The 20114-nt window shown below is 40.8% G+C and overlaps 1 protein-coding gene across 1 annotated transcript; it reads right to left on the bottom strand.

Annotated features, from left to right (window-relative positions):
* Positions 1-1062: 1062 nt before the first annotated feature.
* LOC120724584 (adenylate cyclase type 3-like) lies at positions 1063-20061 on the bottom strand. The gene is made up of 21 exons (XM_040016842.1): positions 19729-20061; positions 14175-17078; positions 13058-13207; positions 11926-12065; positions 11703-11814; positions 9740-9867; positions 9327-9485; positions 9069-9228; positions 8845-8952; positions 8565-8641; positions 8178-8339; positions 7726-7813; positions 6303-6419; positions 5425-5696; positions 4413-4494; positions 4120-4278; positions 3688-3834; positions 3461-3577; positions 3229-3355; positions 3020-3144; positions 1063-2917 (listed from the first exon to the last, which is right to left on the bottom strand). Exons 2-21 carry the CDS (start codon positions 14853-14855, stop codon positions 2735-2737), a joined length of 3294 nt encoding a protein of 1097 aa, XP_039872776.1. The 5' UTR covers positions 14856-17078; positions 19729-20061; the 3' UTR covers positions 1063-2734.
* Between the last annotated feature and the right edge of the window lie 53 nt (positions 20062-20114).

Raw genomic sequence — 20114 nt, 5'->3', positions numbered from 1 at the left:
TTAGTGCTCCAGAGACTTGAAGTGTAATATATCCGGAATTTTGAATTAGCGTAATGAGTAAATATAGTGTAGCTAGTCTACTGATCACTAGCTAACACAGTGACAAAATAAGTAAATGAAAATGTGTCCTCGATATCTTCGTATCCAAGGCCTAAAGAATGGTATAAAAGTTAACTTCATCACTAAAATACTATACACGTAATCGCGTTAAGAATAAAAATAAATTAACATAAGTGTTCCCACTAAGGTCCATCTATGAGATTTAACTTAAGCTAAGACTATGGGAGACAAAAAAAAAAAAAGTGAATCAACCGCCATGTGTTATTTGTACTGTACTAATACGCTCTTTATTAGTTTGAATAACAACATAAGCCAACTATTTTCATTTAAACCTTACAGGAAAATTAGTTGACTTCGGCTGAACAAGGGTTTATTTTCTGGTATCTTCATAAGTGATTGAATTAATGAATCACTCAGTCAGAAGACTAGTAACCAGGCCCAAATAAACATGAACTTCCAAAGTGGATCAGTGTAAACTTGTTCTTTTGACTGCTCCCTTTAGGGTTGCCACAGCAGATCATCTGCCTTCATCTCACCCTATTTCTCCTCTATCAAATCATCCCTCGACATGTCTTCCTTGGTTACATCCATGAATCTTCTCTGTGGGTTTCCTCTTTTGCTCGAGGCCTGGAAGCTCAATATTTAACACCCTTTGTACAGTATATCCACCAGCCATCCTCTGCACATGTCCAAACCTTCTTGCCTCTTTAACTTTGTCTCCATACTATTCAACCTGAACTGTCTGTTGTACCCATTTCAAATCTTGTCCTTTATGGTCAGTCCCAATGAAAATCTTAACATTAGATCAGACCAAATTAAAGAATGAAAATCAATTATATTAACCATGAGAATGTATTAACATGAGTGTATTATCAGACTAAATTAAACATGGCAGTACACTTATTTGGTACTTAAGCACTGTCTTGGACAAATGGTTTTGGCAAGCAGACCAGTTGATGTTGGATCCTGAAGTCAATCCCACAAGGCGGAATAATCAAGAAGTTTAATGCAAAAATGTTTTATTAACGCAGTATAATTGCAATGTGATTACCTTACATCATTTAAAAAAGAAACTACAGTGCAAGATACATAAAAAAGAAAGGAAAAAGGAAAGTCATATATTATTTATCTACTGAAAACTTGTAATTTACATACGTTTTGGCTAGGCAAACACCCGACCCTTTTTGAAACAGTGCATACCGATAAAGATGTTGTATGCCTCTGACCTCTTCCATTCGTTTATTCAACATTAATATGAACTAGCTGATACCAGAAGCTACTTCATGATCTTGTAGATGAGCAGCTTTGACCACTCTTACATGCTCAGTTCCTTCAGTACCTTTCTTGGTACCTTTTCTGTTATGTACTGCTTATTTCAAACCTCCACACAAAAATACAGTGGGATTCGCTTCTAGGTTCTGACTAACCCTACATTTATTCTTTGTGTGCTCTTTTCTTGTTTAGGATCATTATCCTGTAAAAAAAAAAAAGTCCACATCTGCTTCAACCCAAGCTTTCAGACACATGGCCTCACATTACCTTCATGCGCCCTTTGATGTGAATTCATATTTAGATTGTTCATTATAAGCTGTGTGCTCCCAGAGGCAGTGAAATAAACCTAAGCCAGAACATTCTCGCCACAAATTGTATGAGGTTACATTGCCCCCCAAAATTGTCTTTGGTCTGGAAAAAAAACAATCAAACCATGTTTACCGTTAGTGTCAGCAATGAACTCTATTTGTGCAGAAAAATTTATTCTAAAAGCCCTTGCCTTTGCATCTGTGTTCACCGACAAAATGTAGTTTTACTCTAAAATCCTCTTAGCCAAATTCAACCTTCCATGCAGCTTGATTTTATTCACTCTCTCCCTGATTGCAGAAAGATACATTTGACCCTTACAGTTACCTGTAGATGCTGATATAAAATTTCTGGCTTTTTAGAGACTCTTTCGAACATGAAACAGCAAACACTTTGGTGTAATTCGATGGAGCGGCCAATCCTGGACAAACTGATAGTTCTTTACATGTATAATACTACTTATTGTGGTATTATTTATTTCAGATAATTTGGAGATCTTGTTTAAATCACCTACCAGACATAAAAGCATACATAATAATTTTTCTAAAGGCTACAGAAATCTCTTTAGGTCTATGTACGATGACCACACAAAATACATAAACACCTCACCTTGTCACAGGTCATAGTCTGTAGGGATGTGTTTAATTTTTATACCGTTTTTCAAGATTTAAACAATGTCCTTTTTATATGTGAGCTTATAAAATTTATTCACAGGGACTGTATCAAAGAGGATGAAGTGTTTGCTTTTTCAAATAATGAAATGAAAAATGTTGAAAAAAATCAGACGTAGATTTTTGTTTTTCTCGTGTCTGTAGCACTCTGTGAATCAAGTGCAGCAATCTTTAGCTCAGGAGCTCTCTGAGACATTCTTAAATTTGTTAACAACTTTACAAAACATGTTTCTTTAAACATTTGTCTATAAAAGTCCTGACAATTGTGCATTAGCGTTTTTGTTGTGTCAGTCTACCGTCATATTCTTCACACGGGCTATGAAGCGCACAAAAAACAAGATCCTGTGAAATTCATGGCTGACAAAACTGACATTTTGCTCAGGCCTGTTATTGGGCTTATGCCATTTGAAGAGATTTAAAAAAAGTCAGTGAAGGTCTCCAACTTGGTGTGGAAGGGTAGTAGTTACTGCACCATCTTTGGTATTGGGTTTGTCTTTGCCTTTCATGAAAAAGGTCAGCAGCTCGCCTTTCCCTTTGACATATATGGGCCCTCTTCGGATAAAACGAAAGCCGTACTCCTTCAGGATGTCATAGCAGTCCTCTACAACCTGAGGTCCAAGTAGAACATAGCATTTAGAAGAGATGGACACAATAAAAAGGATGCTTAAATTTGCTGCATCTTTGGTTTTGGGAGCGTTTGGTTGTGCTACCTGAATGTTTCCCATCACTCCAGTTGACTCCATTCTGCTCGCCACGTTGACCGTGTTGCCCCAGATGTCATAGTGAGGTTTACGAGCTCCGATCACTCCGGCCAGAACTGCTCCTTTATTTAGACCTTAAGGGATCAAAAAGGAGACATGAACACATGTGCACATTTGCAGCTGGACACTCAGACTCACTCTCAGGTGCAAACACTGACCGATTCGTAGCATAAAGTTGTTGAAGGACTGCTTGTTGAGGTTGTTGAGGGTGACTTTCATGGCCAAGGCAAAGTCTGCCAGGTCAGCGAGGTGCTGCCAGCGCTCAATCAGCAACTGGTCCTCTGGCTGTAGACAACCAGTAAATAGCTCTTATAATTATTAGAATAATCAGTTTAGATAAAAGGCTTCAACAGATTGGTATAGACATATAATGCTGATAGATTATCACACCTTGCGGTTGCCATATCCATTTGTGTTGCTTTCCGGTGTGAGGCCTGACGCGGCCATGTAGGTGCTTCCAATCGTCTTGATCTTAGTAATGCACCTGAACTCGTCCCTGTCTAATAACTGGTGGGGAAAGTGGACACTGATTAGTTTTACTTCCTGGTGTTACGTTCATGCTTTGAGGTCACGTTTAGTTTAGTGTACATTTAGTGTGCAACATTGCCAGAACTCACGCTGTCAAAGTCGGAGATGATCTCATTGAGAATCCTCAGACACTCAATGCCCCCGTTATTGATGCTCTCCTCAGTGTAGAAATCAGAAAAATTGGGGATGGATGCAAACATTACCCCTATTTCATCATACCCCTGGCTGTACAGCTCCTACACAAAACAAATGACTTGTTGGGTCATAAAAAACAGTTTTTAAGCTTATTGCTACTAATATGTAATTATAAGATAGGCCACAAGATGGCACAGTACAGCATCACCTGCGGTACCTTCATTACTTTAAGCTGCTTTTGAACAACTCTTTCTGCTGCTCACACAGAAGGTGTAAGCTCAAATGGTTTTAAATCGCAAAATGCTGTTTAATATGGCTTCTCCTCCATTCTCACTCATGTTGTTTTCTCTCCCTGACTCCTATGGTAACAAACTCAACATATATACCTCGTCTCTTTTTTTAGTGCCCAGAAAGTGTTTTGCCACATGCTCTGGCAGCATGTTGGTGACCAACGCTTCATTCCAGCGTCTCATTTCAAAGACTCTCTCTTTCTGATCGTGCACGCCAATCTTCCACAGAAATAGTTTCCTGGACTGTTGCTCCAGCTGCACACAGACACGCAACACAGACAGAATTAATGACATATTTTGAGAGAAACCTATTATGGAAAAATTAGAATTTTGTTGAACAACATTTTCTTGTTCTAACCCTCCGGGTGTTACATAGATGTGACACTCACGTGGCGTGCAAAGAAGTAAAAGCCAATCATCATAACAATAATCATCACTGTCATGAGGTACTTGGATGGCACTATCAATGTTCTGAAAATACAAAAGTGGGATACCATTAGAGACAATACTGTCTTTAACAGTGCTGAAAAAAAGTAATTGGCCCCTTAACCCTTAACTGGTTGTGCCACCCTTGGCAACAAGAACTGCAATCAAGCATTTGCAATAACTGGCAAAGAATCTTTCACATCACTGTAGTGAAATTTTGGTCCAGTCTTCTTTGCACACTTGTTTTAATTCAGCTACACTGGAGGGTTTTCAAGCATGAACGGCCTGTGTAAGGTCACGCCAAAGCATCTTAAGACGATTGATGTCTGGACTTTGTCTAGGCCACTCCAAAACCTTCATCTTGCTTTCTTTGAGCCATTCAAAGGTGGATCTGCTGGTGTTTCAGATCATTGTTCTGCTGCATAACCCAAGTGTGCTTGAGCTTCATGGCAGGAATTCATGGTCAGACTTCAGGATTTTCTGGTAAAGAGCAGAATTCATGGTTCCATCAGTTACAGCAAGTTGTCCAGGTCCTGAAGCAGCAAAGCATCCCTGGACCATCATGCTACCACCACCATGTTTGGTGGTATGATGTTCTTTTTACGAAAAGTGTTAGTTTATACCAGATGGAACAGGACTCAAACGTTCCAAAAAATGTAACTTTTGTCTCATCAGTCCACAGAATAATTTTCCCAAACGTCTTGGGGATCATCAAGATGTTTTTTGTAAACTATGAGATGTTCTTTATCTTCTTTTTGGGTTATTATTACTCAAGTTAGCATTGTCTAATAACTATTCAAATTTGTTTGATCATATGAACTATGTAAGTATGACAAATCTGGAACAACCTAAAAAAAACAATAAGGAGTCAACTACTTTTTCACAGCACTGTAGACACAGCAGCAAATCCAACCTAAAGCAAAACACCCAGAATAACCTAAAAGAGACATCTACCGATGATTAGTCATTTCTCACCTGTAGGAGGCAAACTGCATGTAATCATACAGATCATATAGGTCCCGCCAGCTGTAGATATTAACGGCTCCAGTTGCTGTGACAACCAGCACCATGAGGCCTAGTTTAATCAGGTGGCTCACTTGCACCAACATGGTTGTTGCAATGAGTGACATCACAGCCATGAAGCTGTAGTGCTTCGGATTATCTGCACAGCCTCCGTCACCGAGCGACTCCAACATCGGACCAGACGTGCTGTTGAAGATCCGAAGGGATGGAGGTGCACAACTTAACTGCAACACAACGAAAAGAAAAAAATCCACTCATTCCAACTGGCAGAAAAATTGACAACTTCACGTTTTGAGCTAAAACTTGTGCCTATGTCGAGAATAACCCGAATACGACAACAGCAGTAGTAAAACATGCTCCGTTGTTTTATTTTTTCCTTCATTTTCTTCAAAGGGCGACTGTCACTTCTACATGACAGCCTAGCAGAGAAATGAACGCTCTCTTTAGCATCCGCTATTCTCTTCAGCCCACAAAGGCAGCAGCGTGTGTAGCAAGTTGCTCCTATGGGGCTGTGACAAATGAGCCAGCAGGCAGCAAGACAGACAACTAATAGACCCCACTGGGATCATACTGTCAGACACATAAAAGGCAGCGATAGTCTGATGAGGACAAAGTAGGAACACACTTATGGAAAGTCGAATGCACACACACTCAGATTGGGAGCTATGATGTTGTACATTAATCCCAACTGGAATTTCCTGGAAACTGATTGTATGTGTTTTCCCGTTATGACATTAAGTTATATAACGAAATGACAAAAAAGTTTATCCATATTGCCACGATTACGGACATGCACACATGCAGCTTTACCAAGTTTCTTGAAGTCGTACCATGTCAGCGATCACAGCCATGGTTAGAACAAATATGCTTGCCATGGCCCATGTGTTTCTCGCCCATCGTGTGCGATCAATCCACATTGAGAAAGATACCAACCTCTTGGAGAACATCTGTGATAAGAAAATGTTAAAAAGGTGGCCATCTTTTATATGGTGTAGTGTAAACTGTAGAACTTTCATTCTGTCCTGTGTGACAATAAAATCAGTACTGCTTTGAGAAAAATTCCTTATCAATTGTAAAAACCAATCAAAATGCTAAATATCACTTAGCTAAAGCCCTGCGAGAATACATTTTTTACAGGACTGAATTCAGTGCTCTGAAAAGCTAAGTACACCCTTAATGCTTCCATAGGACTTAAGACCTTAAGAAGCAGCAAAGTGCTGGAAATCAAATGCACATGATTAGCGAGTGTGAGCACCTCTATAAAAGCACAGGTTTCGTCAGCTTGCTGATTTGGAGCATTCAGGTGTGTGTTAACACAATGGCACAATCTTTCCAGTAGTGGACGTCCCAGCAAATTCACCCCAAGGTTAGACTGTGCAATTCTCAGAAAACTGCAAAAAACATCAACAAAAAACCAGGAGCTACATCTCAGACTCTACAGATCTCAGTTAGCATGTTAAAGTTCATGAGAGAACATTTAGAAATAGACTGAACAAGTAGATCTTATTTGGAAGGGTTGCCAGCAAAAAGCCTCTTCTCTAATTGCAACTTAAAAAAAAACACAAAACTTCTGGAACAACATCCTTTGGACTTTTGGACATCAATATGGAGATGTACAGCTGTATTGCACAAGACTATATTTGGCAAAAACCAAGCACAATATATCAGCATAAACACCCCAACTGTCAACCACAGTGGTGGAGGAGTGATGGGCTTGTTTTGCAACCACGGGACCTGAACACCTTGCAGTCACTGAGTTGACCACAAACTCCACTGTATAGCAAAGTTTCTAGAGTCCAACTGGGTTGTTCAACAGGATGAGCCAGGCACAGCAGCAACAGAAAAGCTGAAAAAGAAAAGAATCAAGGTGCTGCAATGACCTTGTCAAAATCCAGACTTCAACCTGACTGAAATGCTGTGGCGGGACTTTAAGAGAGCTGTGCATGAACAGTGCCCAAGAACCTCAATGAACTGAAGTAACATTGTATAGTAGAGTGGGCCAAAGTTCCCACCCAAGGATGTGAGAGACTGATAACATCAGACTGTTACTTCAAGGTATTGTTGCTAAGGTTGCTCTAAAACCTATTGAATCATGGGGTGTACTTAGTTTTTCACATCACCATAGTTTTTAGGCTCTACATTATTGTTACAGAGCTTTGAACATACTAATCAAAGGCATTTAGCAATTAATTGGTTACCATTGTCGACAATTTACAAAAAAATTACGTTTCCTTTTTAAAAAAAATTTCTCACCCTGGGGAAGATGGCTGCCAGGGAGCATACTGTGAGTATTAGCAGCAATACCTGTCCTACTGCGAGAGTCACATAGTTCACAAACAACCTAGAAGGAGAACACACATCATCAGACAACGTCCTACAATTTCTAATAAATTATCATGTGCTATCACTACAACAATACATTGGCCAAAGAGTCAATCCCAGCTGTTACAGGGTGAGAGTCGGGCTATACCCAGAACAAGTGTATAGCAGGGCTAACACAGGGAGACAGACAACCACACATGCTCATACTCATTTAGTATCACCAATTCACCTAACATGGAAGTGTTTGGACTGCTGGAGGAAACCGGCACAGTTACACGGAGAACATGCAAACTCCACATACAAAGGTCTGCTGGGAGGTGATGGTGCTGCACCGCTGTGCCACCCATGCTATAAAGTGACACATACATGATACATAAACTCACAGTGGGTCTATGAAGACCTCCATTGCTGTGATGAAAAGGAGTACAATCATGCAGCAGGAGAAGGCCGCTCCGCTCCTCCTCTCCTTCTCTGAGGAGTAGTGGTCCTCCAACTTTCCATCCACAAAACGGAGAGAAACGGGGTTGATCTCATGATCCTTCATTCTGTCAAAAATGCAGTGAGATTTAGCAGGTAGAAAAGAACATTTTGAAGGACATGGATACTAAAAAGGGGGGATGGGACACCGATTGAGGAGATGCATGTGGGTTACTTCACTGAGTTTGTTTCTTTTCAATTCCTGGAACACCGAATCCGATTTCTATGATTTAGTCTTTAAAATGAATCCTTTTATTGCACTTTTTAAAATTTCGTGGTTTCTTTTTTCTTACATTTTTTGAGTCTCTCTCTCCAGCAGCTCCTGCTGGAGTCGTCTGTTGATGGTTTGTTCCTCGGATCTGTTACTCATCTAAGGTTGCCAGTAATGCAAAGAGAAACGCATCAGATACAGACAACATTACCAAGTGAAGCTTTCTCTTTTATAATTGAAAGAAATAATTCACATAATTTATCTTTTTATAAACATATAGATAGGCCTTACTCATGTATACACAAGTAACAACACACTTTAATCTTTGGTTACTGAAATGATGACCGGCAGCTGTAATTCACCTCCTTTTTAGACTCAGTAGGTGTGGACTGTTGTGAGACTGCATTCCCATTGGATGCTGTGGTGTTGATCAACTGTTTGGAATTTCTATTGGTCAATGTACCAGGTGTCTGAGGAGGAGAAGCAGATACGACATCTGTTAATATTACATCAATAACAAAAACAAAAAATGTTCATTTAATTGATTTGATTTATTTTGTATGGGATAAAGGAACAAGACACTCACATTTCCATTGAGTCCATTGGCTTCCTGCTTAGGAACTAGAACTAAGTAAGTGTCAATGCCTTTCTCCAGCAGGTACTCACACCTCTCTCCACCATTCCCCGGCTCCAGTTCAAATTCCCCATGCAGACTGTCTTTTGTGGTCTGGGAAATATGCACTCTCCTAGATAGCATACAAAACTGTGAATTTTAGAAAAAAAAAAAAGAACTGCTCTCAGACACACACTACGCAGACACCAAGGAAGCGCACAATTTTCCTACCCAGGAATCCCTCCAGATTCCATTTTATTGGCCACAGTGACATCTGTGGACCAAACATCAAACTGCCAGCGTTTCTGCCCGAGTACTCCTCCCAGCACGGTGCCGGTGTGGACGCCCACGCGCATGTCAACCTCTGTTTGTGTCTTTTCTCGAACGTACCTAGACCATGAGAGAAATCAGGGGGTCACTGGAAAAATTAACTGTTGCTCATATTGTTAAGCAGCTTTAAAATTTTAATTGAGCCTTTCCTCTCTAGTTTTTTTCTCTCTATGTGGTGACTTCCTTTCTCCATTATTTTGTCTAAGCTTTTTTTTTTTTTTTTTTAAATTTACAGTTTTAATTCTAATGTTTTAATAATAATGTTTTCATTGTGTTTTCCTCCCCTATTCCTAATTAGTAAAGTCACTACTTACGAGATGGCTTTTACCATAGCCAGGCCCATCTTTATAGAACATACGGCATGGTCCTCCCTGAAGTCAGGAACACCACAGATGCAATAGTAACAGTCTCCAAGAATCTTAATCCTCAGCTGATGATGTTCCTGTAATGTGAGATCAGACACGGATGTTTACCTCAATAACAGAAAGGTACTGGTACTATAACTCAAACAATCCAATAATGTCATTTTATAGTCTCATAAACACTTCTCAGAACATAATTCAGAAAAAAGATGTTTGTAGAAATCAAGAAATTGTGTCATCTCATCGCTTTGTCTGGAAGAGTGGCTTGAGTTCTAATTCACAATATGCAGTGGTCGGTTAGTTTATAACTTTGAGAACCGCTAAGACTTTAAGTAAGGGGTGAGTCTGCTTCAATTGACAGGTGTGCACACACAGAGCTGTAGTTGATGACTGTCTGCTATTAACTGGACCTCTACACACTGTGTATAGCATTTTCGAGGAATTATCTGACAAATAATATTACTTCTTGTGTTGTACAAATCACCCAAAAGGTTTGTGCTTCAGTTTTGGTGAGCATATTTTTCATATTTTATAAGCCTGTTACTTAGTTAGCAGTAATTAGCATATATCTGTATCTGCTGTATAGTTTATGGATGTAGCCTGCTAACCAAACTTGTTAGCCCTCGCTGATGACTCAGCATATACCCATTTCCAAACCAACATGGTGGCAGTCAAAACATTAATGTTAAGGTTTTAAAATGTCTAAAACCAATGGGTGGTGTCATGGTGGCTACTAGCTTTACAGAGTCTGTCTGTTCACATGTAGTAGAGTAGCATTCCAGCCAAGCAGAAACTGGGTGCTAACTACAATGGAGGCTAGAGAATAAGTTATTAATGAGGTTGTTACACCAAGTCAAGCTAGCATAGAATTTTGTTACATTTCTACCAACAATAATTCAGAAATATCCAGTAGTAATATATCTTAACAATAGACTCACTGACAACTTTATTAGGCACAGCTGTTCAACTGCTTGTTAATACATAAGTTCAAATGGAGCATCAGCATGGAGAAAAAGTTTGATTTAAGTGACTCTGAAGGTGGCATGGTTGTTGGTGTCAGACAGGCTGGTCTGAGTATTTCAGAAACCGCTTATCTACTGGGATTTTCCCACCATCTTTAGAGTTTACAGAGGAAAAAAAAGAAAAATATCCACTGAGCAGCAGTTCTCTGGACAAAAATGCCTTGTTAGTTTTAGATGTCAGATGACAAACAACACATTGTTTCAAGCTAAGAGAAAGGCAACAGTAACTCAGATAACCAAATCTTTACAAACAAGGTATGCAGAAGAGCATCTCAGGAGGCACAACAGATCTAACCTCGAAGAAAACTGGACAGCAGCAGAACACCGCACCGGGTGCCACTGCTGTCAGCTAAGCAGAGGAAGCTGAGGGTACAATTAGGCTCAACAAAAAGACTGAGAAGTTGTTGCCTAATGTGATGAGTCTTGATTTCTGCTGTAACATAGGGCTGGTAGGGTCAGGATTTGGTTTAAATAACATGAACGTATGCATCCAACGTATGCATCCTTGTATTGTTAGTGTAATGGTATGGAGGACATTTTCTTGCCAATCTTTGTGCCCTTACTACTAATTTAGCATTCTTTAAACTCCACAGCCCACTAGAGTATTGTTACTGACCATGTCCATCCCTCTATAACCACAGTGCACCCATCTTCTAATGGTTGCTTCAAAGAATGTCACAAAGCTCAAACAATCTCAAACTGGCTTTTTGAACATGCCAATGAGTTCACTGTACTCAACTGGTCTCCACAGTCACGAGCACCTTTTGGATGAGGCAGAACTGAAGATTTGCAGCTGACAAATGTGGATCAAATGTGTGATGTTATCATGTCAGTATGACAAAAAGTCTCTGAGGAATGTTCCAGCACCGTGTTGAAACCACTCTGATACTCACTGCTGCCAGTTTATCAAAGCGAGCAAACAGTTCATTGAGCAGCTTTACAAGCTCCTGGGCGCTGCAGGCTGAGGACAACTGGGTGAAGCCCACAATGTCTGCAAACAGGATGCTGCAATAAAAGTGGATGATTAAAAATAATGTAACACTTTCTTGTTGCAAAAAATATTGTGAAACAGATGTTTGATAAAATTAAAAAGTCATTTTTTTTAGTGATCCAGACCTAACGTTTTCATGGCGGTACATGTACATGGTGTTGAACTGCTGCTGCTGCCGGACTTCGTTCTGATTTGCCTGGTTCTTCATGCCCTGCAGCATCTCATCAGCAATGTGTTTGGGCAGGATGGACAGTAATAGTTCCTCCTACATAGAGCAAGATTTGAAAGAAGGTGCGAGATGTGAGAAATAGGAAAAGAAAAGTCATCCCTATTTCTGTACGCGTAAAGAAAGTGTACAAATTTACATTTTATTTTCCTCTTAGCTCTCAAGAATCCCGTCAAGTGGTCAGATATGTCCTAACTGGCTGGTTGTTTTCCATCTTTGACCCAGTCTCCCACTGAAAAGGCACAGTGGGAATACTATCTCTCCTCTGTCTCTTCCTTTGTCTTTTTGCCTCCCCATCCGTATCCGCACGTCCCTCGCTTTTCACCATCTTTTCCGCCCCTTTTTCAAACAACTCTCAAGAGTCTGCTGTCTTTGTTTTGCAAATAGTCACAGGCAGGCGTGACAGTGTCTTAAAGGGAAGAATTAAATGCTTGGTGACAATAAATCTTTCAATCTGTGATGATGGTGAGCAATTGCCAGTTTTTTCGCAATTTGCGATTGCTGTTAGATACGTTACCGCCGTTTCTTTAATTTAACACCTCTTCTAGCTGAGATAAGCCTTCATAACAGATTAATATTGATGTCACAGAAGGTAAAGCATGGCATAGTGGCTGTAAGGAACACAAAAGAGCAAGCTTAAAGGATTTACAGCAAAATGGTGACCTGAATGCAGCTTGAGGTTTGATTAAAATGAAGAAGTAATAAACAGGCTAACATATAATAAAAAGTGTAAAAACATAATTCCTTTTTAAAATGCTTCATTGGGAAACATGTCCTCATGTCTGTTGGCTGGCAAAGTGCTAAAGGGACCTTATTGTGTCAGGTCCCTGACGGTGGCTGCGCTGGTGAAAACAACCGCCTCTCTAACAACCTATTAGTCCTGAGCTGAGCAAAACATCCTGTAATTAATCAGTGTGTTGCATCTCACCCTTCTATTTGTGTACTTGTGCATTTGTGGGTTTGTTTGGCCAAAAATAAGAAAATGTGTTCACTCACCAAAGAAAATGTGCACGTGGGTATGGGTAATATACCTGCTGAGTGCTCTGCTCCTCCAGTGTTAGTTTCACCTCCAGAGACTGACGAGCTTCCAAAAATGCTGTCCTGTACTTCCTGTCTGCCATGTAGTACGACATCACACCCACTATGATGGCACACAGGTACAGCACCACGTTGGCTAGCAACTGAAAAAGAGGAGAAAAGTGCCACAAAAGTGTTTGTGTGGACAATAATAATATGCATTATAATAAAGAGTATATTTATAAATATTATTATAATTTCATCATCATCTCAACTGCTGAAATGAATTTACCAAATATGGGTAAACAAAGCATTTATCTTAGCTTATATATAAGATAAACCTAACGTGTGAATATGATGTGTGTATATATTGTATTTAAATATGTTTATATTATTTCTACATTGAAGTGGATGCCAAATTTCATTTTTATTTGAGTAATGTACTTTTCAGTGACAATAAATTGAATCTAATCTAAAGATCAGTTTGTGGAAACTGACTTTTAACTTTTAGATGCAATTTTGTTTCCAAATTGCTCAAAACAACATTATTTCGGATGTAGTGCAATCACACATGGTGTATTCATATGCACTCTCATTATAAATTGAGACTGCGTTTAAAATAATATTATATCTGACTTGTATATATTTACCTTTGGGGCCCTAAAACCAAGTGTGGCAAAAAGACAATAAATGTGAATGGAAGGAAATTAGTTTGCATTAACAAAACACTGCACAAAATCGAAAAAAACAAAGGGGTTTTATTTAACGCAGTGAATTATTAATTTATTTACTATGCATAATCCAAACCCACTTTACCTGTCACACCTCTCCACTTGGGTATTAGGCCCTGAAACAGTGTGAGGCCCCTTAAATTTTGCACTGTTTGCATAATGGTCTTACTGTGGTACCAGTGCTCTAGCCTGGTGAAGGGCTGGTGCAGCCTAGTAAAAAGAAAAACTTACAACATGCATAAATTTGGGTCCTGGATGGGAACCACTGCCCTAGAATCAAATGTACACACATCTAATATCGCACTTTCTGCTTTTCTTTTTTTGTTGTTGTTTGTTTTGCATTCACAAACGTTTTAAAGTCCTAGCTGCTTTATTCCTTGTGAGTTTACCAGACATTTACCTGTCTGACCAGCATCGCCCCCTGCGCGCCATCCTTAAACTTCTGAGCCACCGTGATCCCCAAAACCAGAGTGTGAATCCCGCACGAGAGGACAGCGAGGAGAAGCAGGGCCACCAGGTTCAGTGGCAAAGTTAGAAAGCAGGAGAAAATGAAGAAAGTCTGCCAGCCCACCGAGTCACTAGCATGTGGGAAGCGCTCGTAGTTTAGTCCCATGTAACACAAAACATGCACGGTGACCATCAGCCACAGTATGTAGGCCACTGCTCCGCGCCACACAGGTGATGCGGGGAGTTTCTGCAACCAGCACAACACGTAGAGCGCAACGTCTGCAGTCAGCCCCACAGCTGCCACCACCACCATCGCCAGTTTGTCCTCAGTGTACACAACCGCACACATGATGATGACGAAGCTGTTGAAGAGAGCGGCGAACATCACCAGCACTAGCAGGTTCTCCTGTCTCTGCCGACGGAAGTAGTTCTGATAGAGCCTTTCCAGCGACTCGGGGGTAAAGGTGAGGCGCACTGCGCGGGGCAGGCAGCGGCAGCAGCTGGACTGCACTACGGTCACTTCACGCCTCCGACCCACGTCACGGCCCGGATCACTGGAAACCTGGGCCGAGTACTCCACCGAGTACTCTGCAGACTGCTCCGTGTCCATTGTGCGGACCCGGTTCAGAGACATGCTTCTTTGTTAAAGGTTAATCCTCTTGGTTAGTGGAATACTGTTACAACACTAATGTGAAAATCCACGGAAAAGTTGTGACGTGCCCCATTACTGTTTTATTTTTTTTGCAGCTGACCGCATGATCAAAGTTTTCATGATTTTTAAAGGCTCTTCCAAACGAGACAAAAACATTTAAATCAGAAAATAACTCCATTCCATTCTTCAGTTCAGTCCCACCATGAAAAGTGGCTTACCTTTTAATTTAGAGTTAGTGCCTTCAAATACAAAAACACATTTAAGATAGAGGAGATTCTCAGAGCCTCTAGTTCCCAGGCAGGTGAAGTCTCGTTTGTCATCGTTGTAGATCTACTAAATCAATATCAATGCAAAATATAATATTTTCAGAGAGACTTCTGTAAGCTTTACTCTGGTTACTTTTATCTGCCTAAACACATCAGTTCTAAGATGCTCTTCCGTCTTCTGATCATTTTCTGTCTCTCTCCTGCCTCCCCCCCTTCTCTGAGTGCTTCTGTTACTGTTGCTAAGACGAAACCAAAGAAACTGCCAGCGTGCAGTCATGTCTTGGGAAATGTGGCAGCGATGCTGTGAAGAGCTTAGAAAAAAAGAAGAAGAAAGAGGACGATTAAGGTCACTGAAAGAAAAAGAAAAAAAGAAAGCTTTCTGATGTTTTTATTTAACACTGGTATCCACAACAGCACGTTAAAACACAAGCATATTATCTGTATAACAGATACCATGCCTTATGACACTGCATTTAATGTTTTTGCCTCAAGCTTTTTACTTGCAAAAATGCAACACAAGAACATTTACAGACAGATGTAAACTTAGGCATCAATCAGTCTCTGTGAGCGTTTGTGGTTGGTGGTGATTTTCCTATCATGCCGCTTAGAGCGCTCCCCAAAGCCAACACTATGGCCATTAGGACTCCCACAGTCCCCAGTTTCCCCAGAGCTGCAGTGCCCAGCGCTGCAGCCCCAAGTGCCCCGGCTCCAATAGGTGCTGCTGCTGCGGTGACCGTTTCCATGCCGATTTCTTTTATTAGCACAGGCCCCGTGAGGAGGCCCCTTTGCAGATTCACCTCAGTGTGGAACGGGCTCTTTGGTGCACCCAGAACAAATGCCCCTACCGCAACAAGGGTGATTGTTACAAGTTCTGATGCGGTGAACGGACTTGCTTTAAGTAACTGGCATTCTGCTGCCACAACTGCACCGACGATGACCGAACCTAAAACCGCTAAAGTTGAATTCCTTGACTGAAATGCCCGTCTTGCTGCAACACTTGCGGCTCCAAGTGAGACCCCTGCAGCTGTGGCCGCCCCTAGCGTCCCTGCTGTGCTGCCTCTGGCCCCTAGAGAGGAGCTCCACTGCAGAATGGCTCTCAAGGCCACTGATGTCATTATAGCAACTCCCAAAGCGACCTTTCCAGCCACCTCTGGACCCAGTCCGACCATGGCCACAGTTCCCAGGCCAGCTCCAAGCAGCGCCGCAGACAGATAGGCCACCCAGAGGACTGACTGCAGCATCACAACAACCTCTTCTTTTGACCCGTCTACTGCTTCACCTGCCCCTAAACCCACAAAAAATCCCAGAATCCCCACAAAAACAGAGTAGAAGAATATTCTCTCCAGCAGTTTGCACCCAGTTTTAGATTTGGGTCTTCGAGGGACTGTTAGTAGCCTTCGAAGCACAAAGAGGACAACGATAGTCAGAATCATGCTAATGAGTCCAAAAAAGGCTCCCAACTGTCCATACACTACACTGAGGTATAGAGTGGTGAAGATGATCAACAGAGCTGTGGTCATGTCGTTAATGTTGGAATACGAATAGACAAAAAGGACCAGAGCACCTTGCACCACAATGTAGATCCACGGTGGAAGGACGCCCGCTAACAATCCAGTAGTGACAGCACCCACCACAACAGAGGCTCCTGTTGTGGCCTCTGCTAACCAGGGCAGTCTCACTCCAACTTTACTCAACAGTGTCATCACCATGGCAGCGAGGAGGAAACCACTTCCAAGACATAAGAGTACCGAGGTGAACACGAGGCATGCCGTCACTACTGCAACACCAGTGGAACCGGCCCGTCCAGCAGCCAGAGTTGCAACGTTAAGCAGGAGGCCATCTTCAGTCAGAGTGGGTTCAACTGCAAATAATGCAGCTTCTCCGAACACAAAACCTGCCGCTCCACTTCCAACGAGGGCTGACACCACACCAAAAACACCTGAAATAAAAAAGGAGTTAAGTCAAGTACTGTCTACTGTTTTACACTTGAAAGCAAATGTAAGCACTTCTAAGTATATGCATTCAGTTTGTATTACTCTAGTAGTCATCTGGAATAAGGTTTCCTTTCTAGAAAAGTGTTTTCATCCCACAAAGTTTTACCTGACTTCATAAAACATAAACAACCAAAGTTTGAAGTTTGAATCTCGAGTCCACACAAGGCAAATATATACATACACAATTATCTTTTAATAAGTGGTGCTGAACGTCTTTACTTGAGAAGGTAAAGGCCTATCAACTTCTCGTTGGTGATCATGATTGACTATAACAAGCAATTTCTGTTTTCTAGCTTAAAAAGGATTTCTCTGACAGAATTCACTGGATTGACAAGTTGAGGTCTGTTAAAGCCATTTCTAAACAACCTCAGATTTCAAGTTCATCAGCTCAAACAATGCTATTTAAGTATAGAGTAAAAAGTGTCACCACTTTGCCAAGGTGTGAAAGAAGACCCAAACTGTCACCCTCAGATGAGAGGAAATAGGTTAGGATGTTCAGAAATAACCCAGGAACCACAAAGGCTCAAGCCTGCCATGAACAGGAAACTGCATCGCCAGTGTCACTATCCACAGTGAAGCCAGTTTTACATCACCATGGGTGAGAAAACCCTGCTTCAAAAACTAAAATTGGCATCTGCCAACATGGACAAGCCAAATGCCTTCTGGAGGCAGGTTTTATGGCAAAACGAGATAAAGATTGAGATATCTGGCCATAGGGCTGTTCGATATAACGATATATATCGGTGATGATATAAAAACATCTATCGTTTGATTTTATGCTATCGTTTGTTTCGTGGTGTTGCAAAATAAACTGTTTACGACAATATTTTTTCATCGTTCTGATGGTCACTGTAGTGGCTATATTAATTTCTTAAAGTTCTCTCTTTCTCTTATATGTAATATAACCACACTACTGACGGACAAACGCCTGTTTTTATGCGTTGTCGTTAGCGACAGCGACGGTAACACCTTCGCGTGTCCGCTTGTTTATGTTCCACATAAACCTTTCACAATAAAGCTCAAGATCCTGTTGAGACTTTTCAAAATAAACTGAATCACGTGAAAGAGCAGATTATTTACGGATGAGAAGTAAAAAAGAGCCGCCAGGTGCTAAAAAAAAATAAACCTTAGACTCAAACGTTAGAACAGGCAACCCGCAGCACGCCGTGTAATAAATACAAAGAAAACGGCGGCCGTTACAACTTATGTCTAAAAATGTATAGTTTCATGCATCTGTTAAAACACTCGACTCCAGGTAAAGGACGCGCAGCTGGAAACACTTCACGCAAGTCGAGCTGCCCGAGATTCACAGAATTTACAGAAAATGTTAAATTTTTGTGATTTATATCGTTATCAGGACGATAGAATTCTTATATCGGGATATGAGATTTTGGTCATATCGCACAGTCCTATCTGGCCACAGTTACAAGACACATAATTGGAGGAATAAAGGTGAGGCTTTCAAGAATGCTGTACCAACTGTCAAGCATGGTGGTGGTAGCATCATGATCTACTGCCAGTGGTACTGCCACGTTGCACAAATCGGGTGTTCCAACTGGACAACAATCCGCAAAACACATCAAAACTGGTTTCGGAATGGATAAAGCAGGCTAACATTAATAATCTGGAATGGTCTTCTAAAAGTGCCGACCTCAACCATGTCAAAAATGTGTGGACTATGCTTGAATTCCAGTCCTGTGTCAGTAAACCAACCACCTGAAATTAACTCTAATTTCTTCATAAAGATTCAAATATCCAGCCAGAATTGTGTCAGAAGCTTGCTACCAAAAGCATGTGGTGGAAGTGTAATATTAGTGGAGATGTATGTATATATATTTGAGTTTGTATGTACTTTTGACTGTGTGTGGATCTGAGAAAATTCAAAAGAAATGTAAACATTTTGTACTCAATTCTTGTTTTTAAAAGTTGTTAAAGATGTATGCTGTACAATCATTCCACAGTAGAAAAAATAGTTCAAAGGGAATCTTCATAAGCCCCAAATTACCATGTAACTCATACCCATGATGACAGTGATCACAAATGCAGGTTTGACTTCACTTGTTTATCTGACAGCTACAATTTCAGGAAGTTGAAACTAGGAAGTCTGTTTATTTCAGTTGGCCCATTATTTGCAAGAGGTCACCACGGGTGGATTAAATGCTATTATTTATGTGTAATGTGCCACATTTACACTGTGATACTGCAAGTTTGCTAACTTGTATGCGGAGATTGTTCTGCACATGTGCGAACCTGCTCCTGTCGCTTTAAAGGGAAAATGAAAACGAGTGGACGACAGAAAGTTGAAACCAGGAAGTCTGTTTAAACGCAAAAAAGGACAAAAAAAGTTTCAACAGACCAGCTACCCACCCTGAAGTCTATATCAATAGAGACCGTTTTTTACCAAATGAGATATTAAACCCTCGTCTGCAATTGTTTTCATTTAGTTAGCTCTGGAGCATGCCTGCAGTTTTTACATCCGTGTGATATAACCATTGGGTCCAGTACATAAAGGTAGCTGCTGTATGGATTTTTAATATACTGTTTAAACCCCTGGTTTATTTAATTTTAAGTAGTTTTTGCAGCTTAGTATCTTACCCAGGCTTGCGTCTGCCATGTTTCCCTGTGTAGCAGCTCACAGGTTTCACCGTTTCCTGTTCGATGTCACGTTTGACACATCGTGGTCTGAGCCAATCAGAAAAACAAAAAAGCTGCGCGTGTCAGTGCGTCACCCTAATAGTCCAGTGTAAAAAAAAACAAAAAACAAACAGTAAACAACTGTAACATATACAGTAATATACAAATGTTTTGGGCCATCTTTTATATTTTGCTTCAAAGCAGCCTGAATTTCGTCCCTTTTTAAAGCTTTCTAAACGTTTTTTAGAGTTTTTCTTTGTACATGAGCTACAGCAGAACGCTGCTGCAGGATTTATCATCTATGAATTTTTAGCAACTTTCGAAGCAACTAAATCCAGGTTTTGTGG

This window comes from Simochromis diagramma, unplaced genomic scaffold (genome assembly GCF_900408965.1).
Source record: "Simochromis diagramma unplaced genomic scaffold, fSimDia1.1 OVJJ01000802.1, whole genome shotgun sequence".
Classification (NCBI taxonomy): Eukaryota; Metazoa; Chordata; class Actinopteri; order Cichliformes; family Cichlidae; genus Simochromis; species Simochromis diagramma.
This window is presented reverse-complemented; position numbering and strand designations above follow the sequence as displayed.

Bases quoted from the DNA above. Each gene is read 5' to 3' on its own strand.
- LOC120724584 (XM_040016842.1), bottom strand. From the start codon at position 14,855: ATGTCTCTGAACCGGGTCCGCACAATGGACACGGAGCAGTCTGCAGAG. The intron at 9,486-9,739 runs GTAAGTAGTGAC...CTCATGGTCTAG, and splicing joins GCTATGGTAAAAGCCATCTC to GTACGTTCGAGAAAAGACAC. The intron at 3,835-4,119 runs GTATATATGTTG...TGTTTTGTGTAG, and splicing joins GCACTAAAAAAAGAGACGAG to GAGCTGTACAGCCAGGGGTA.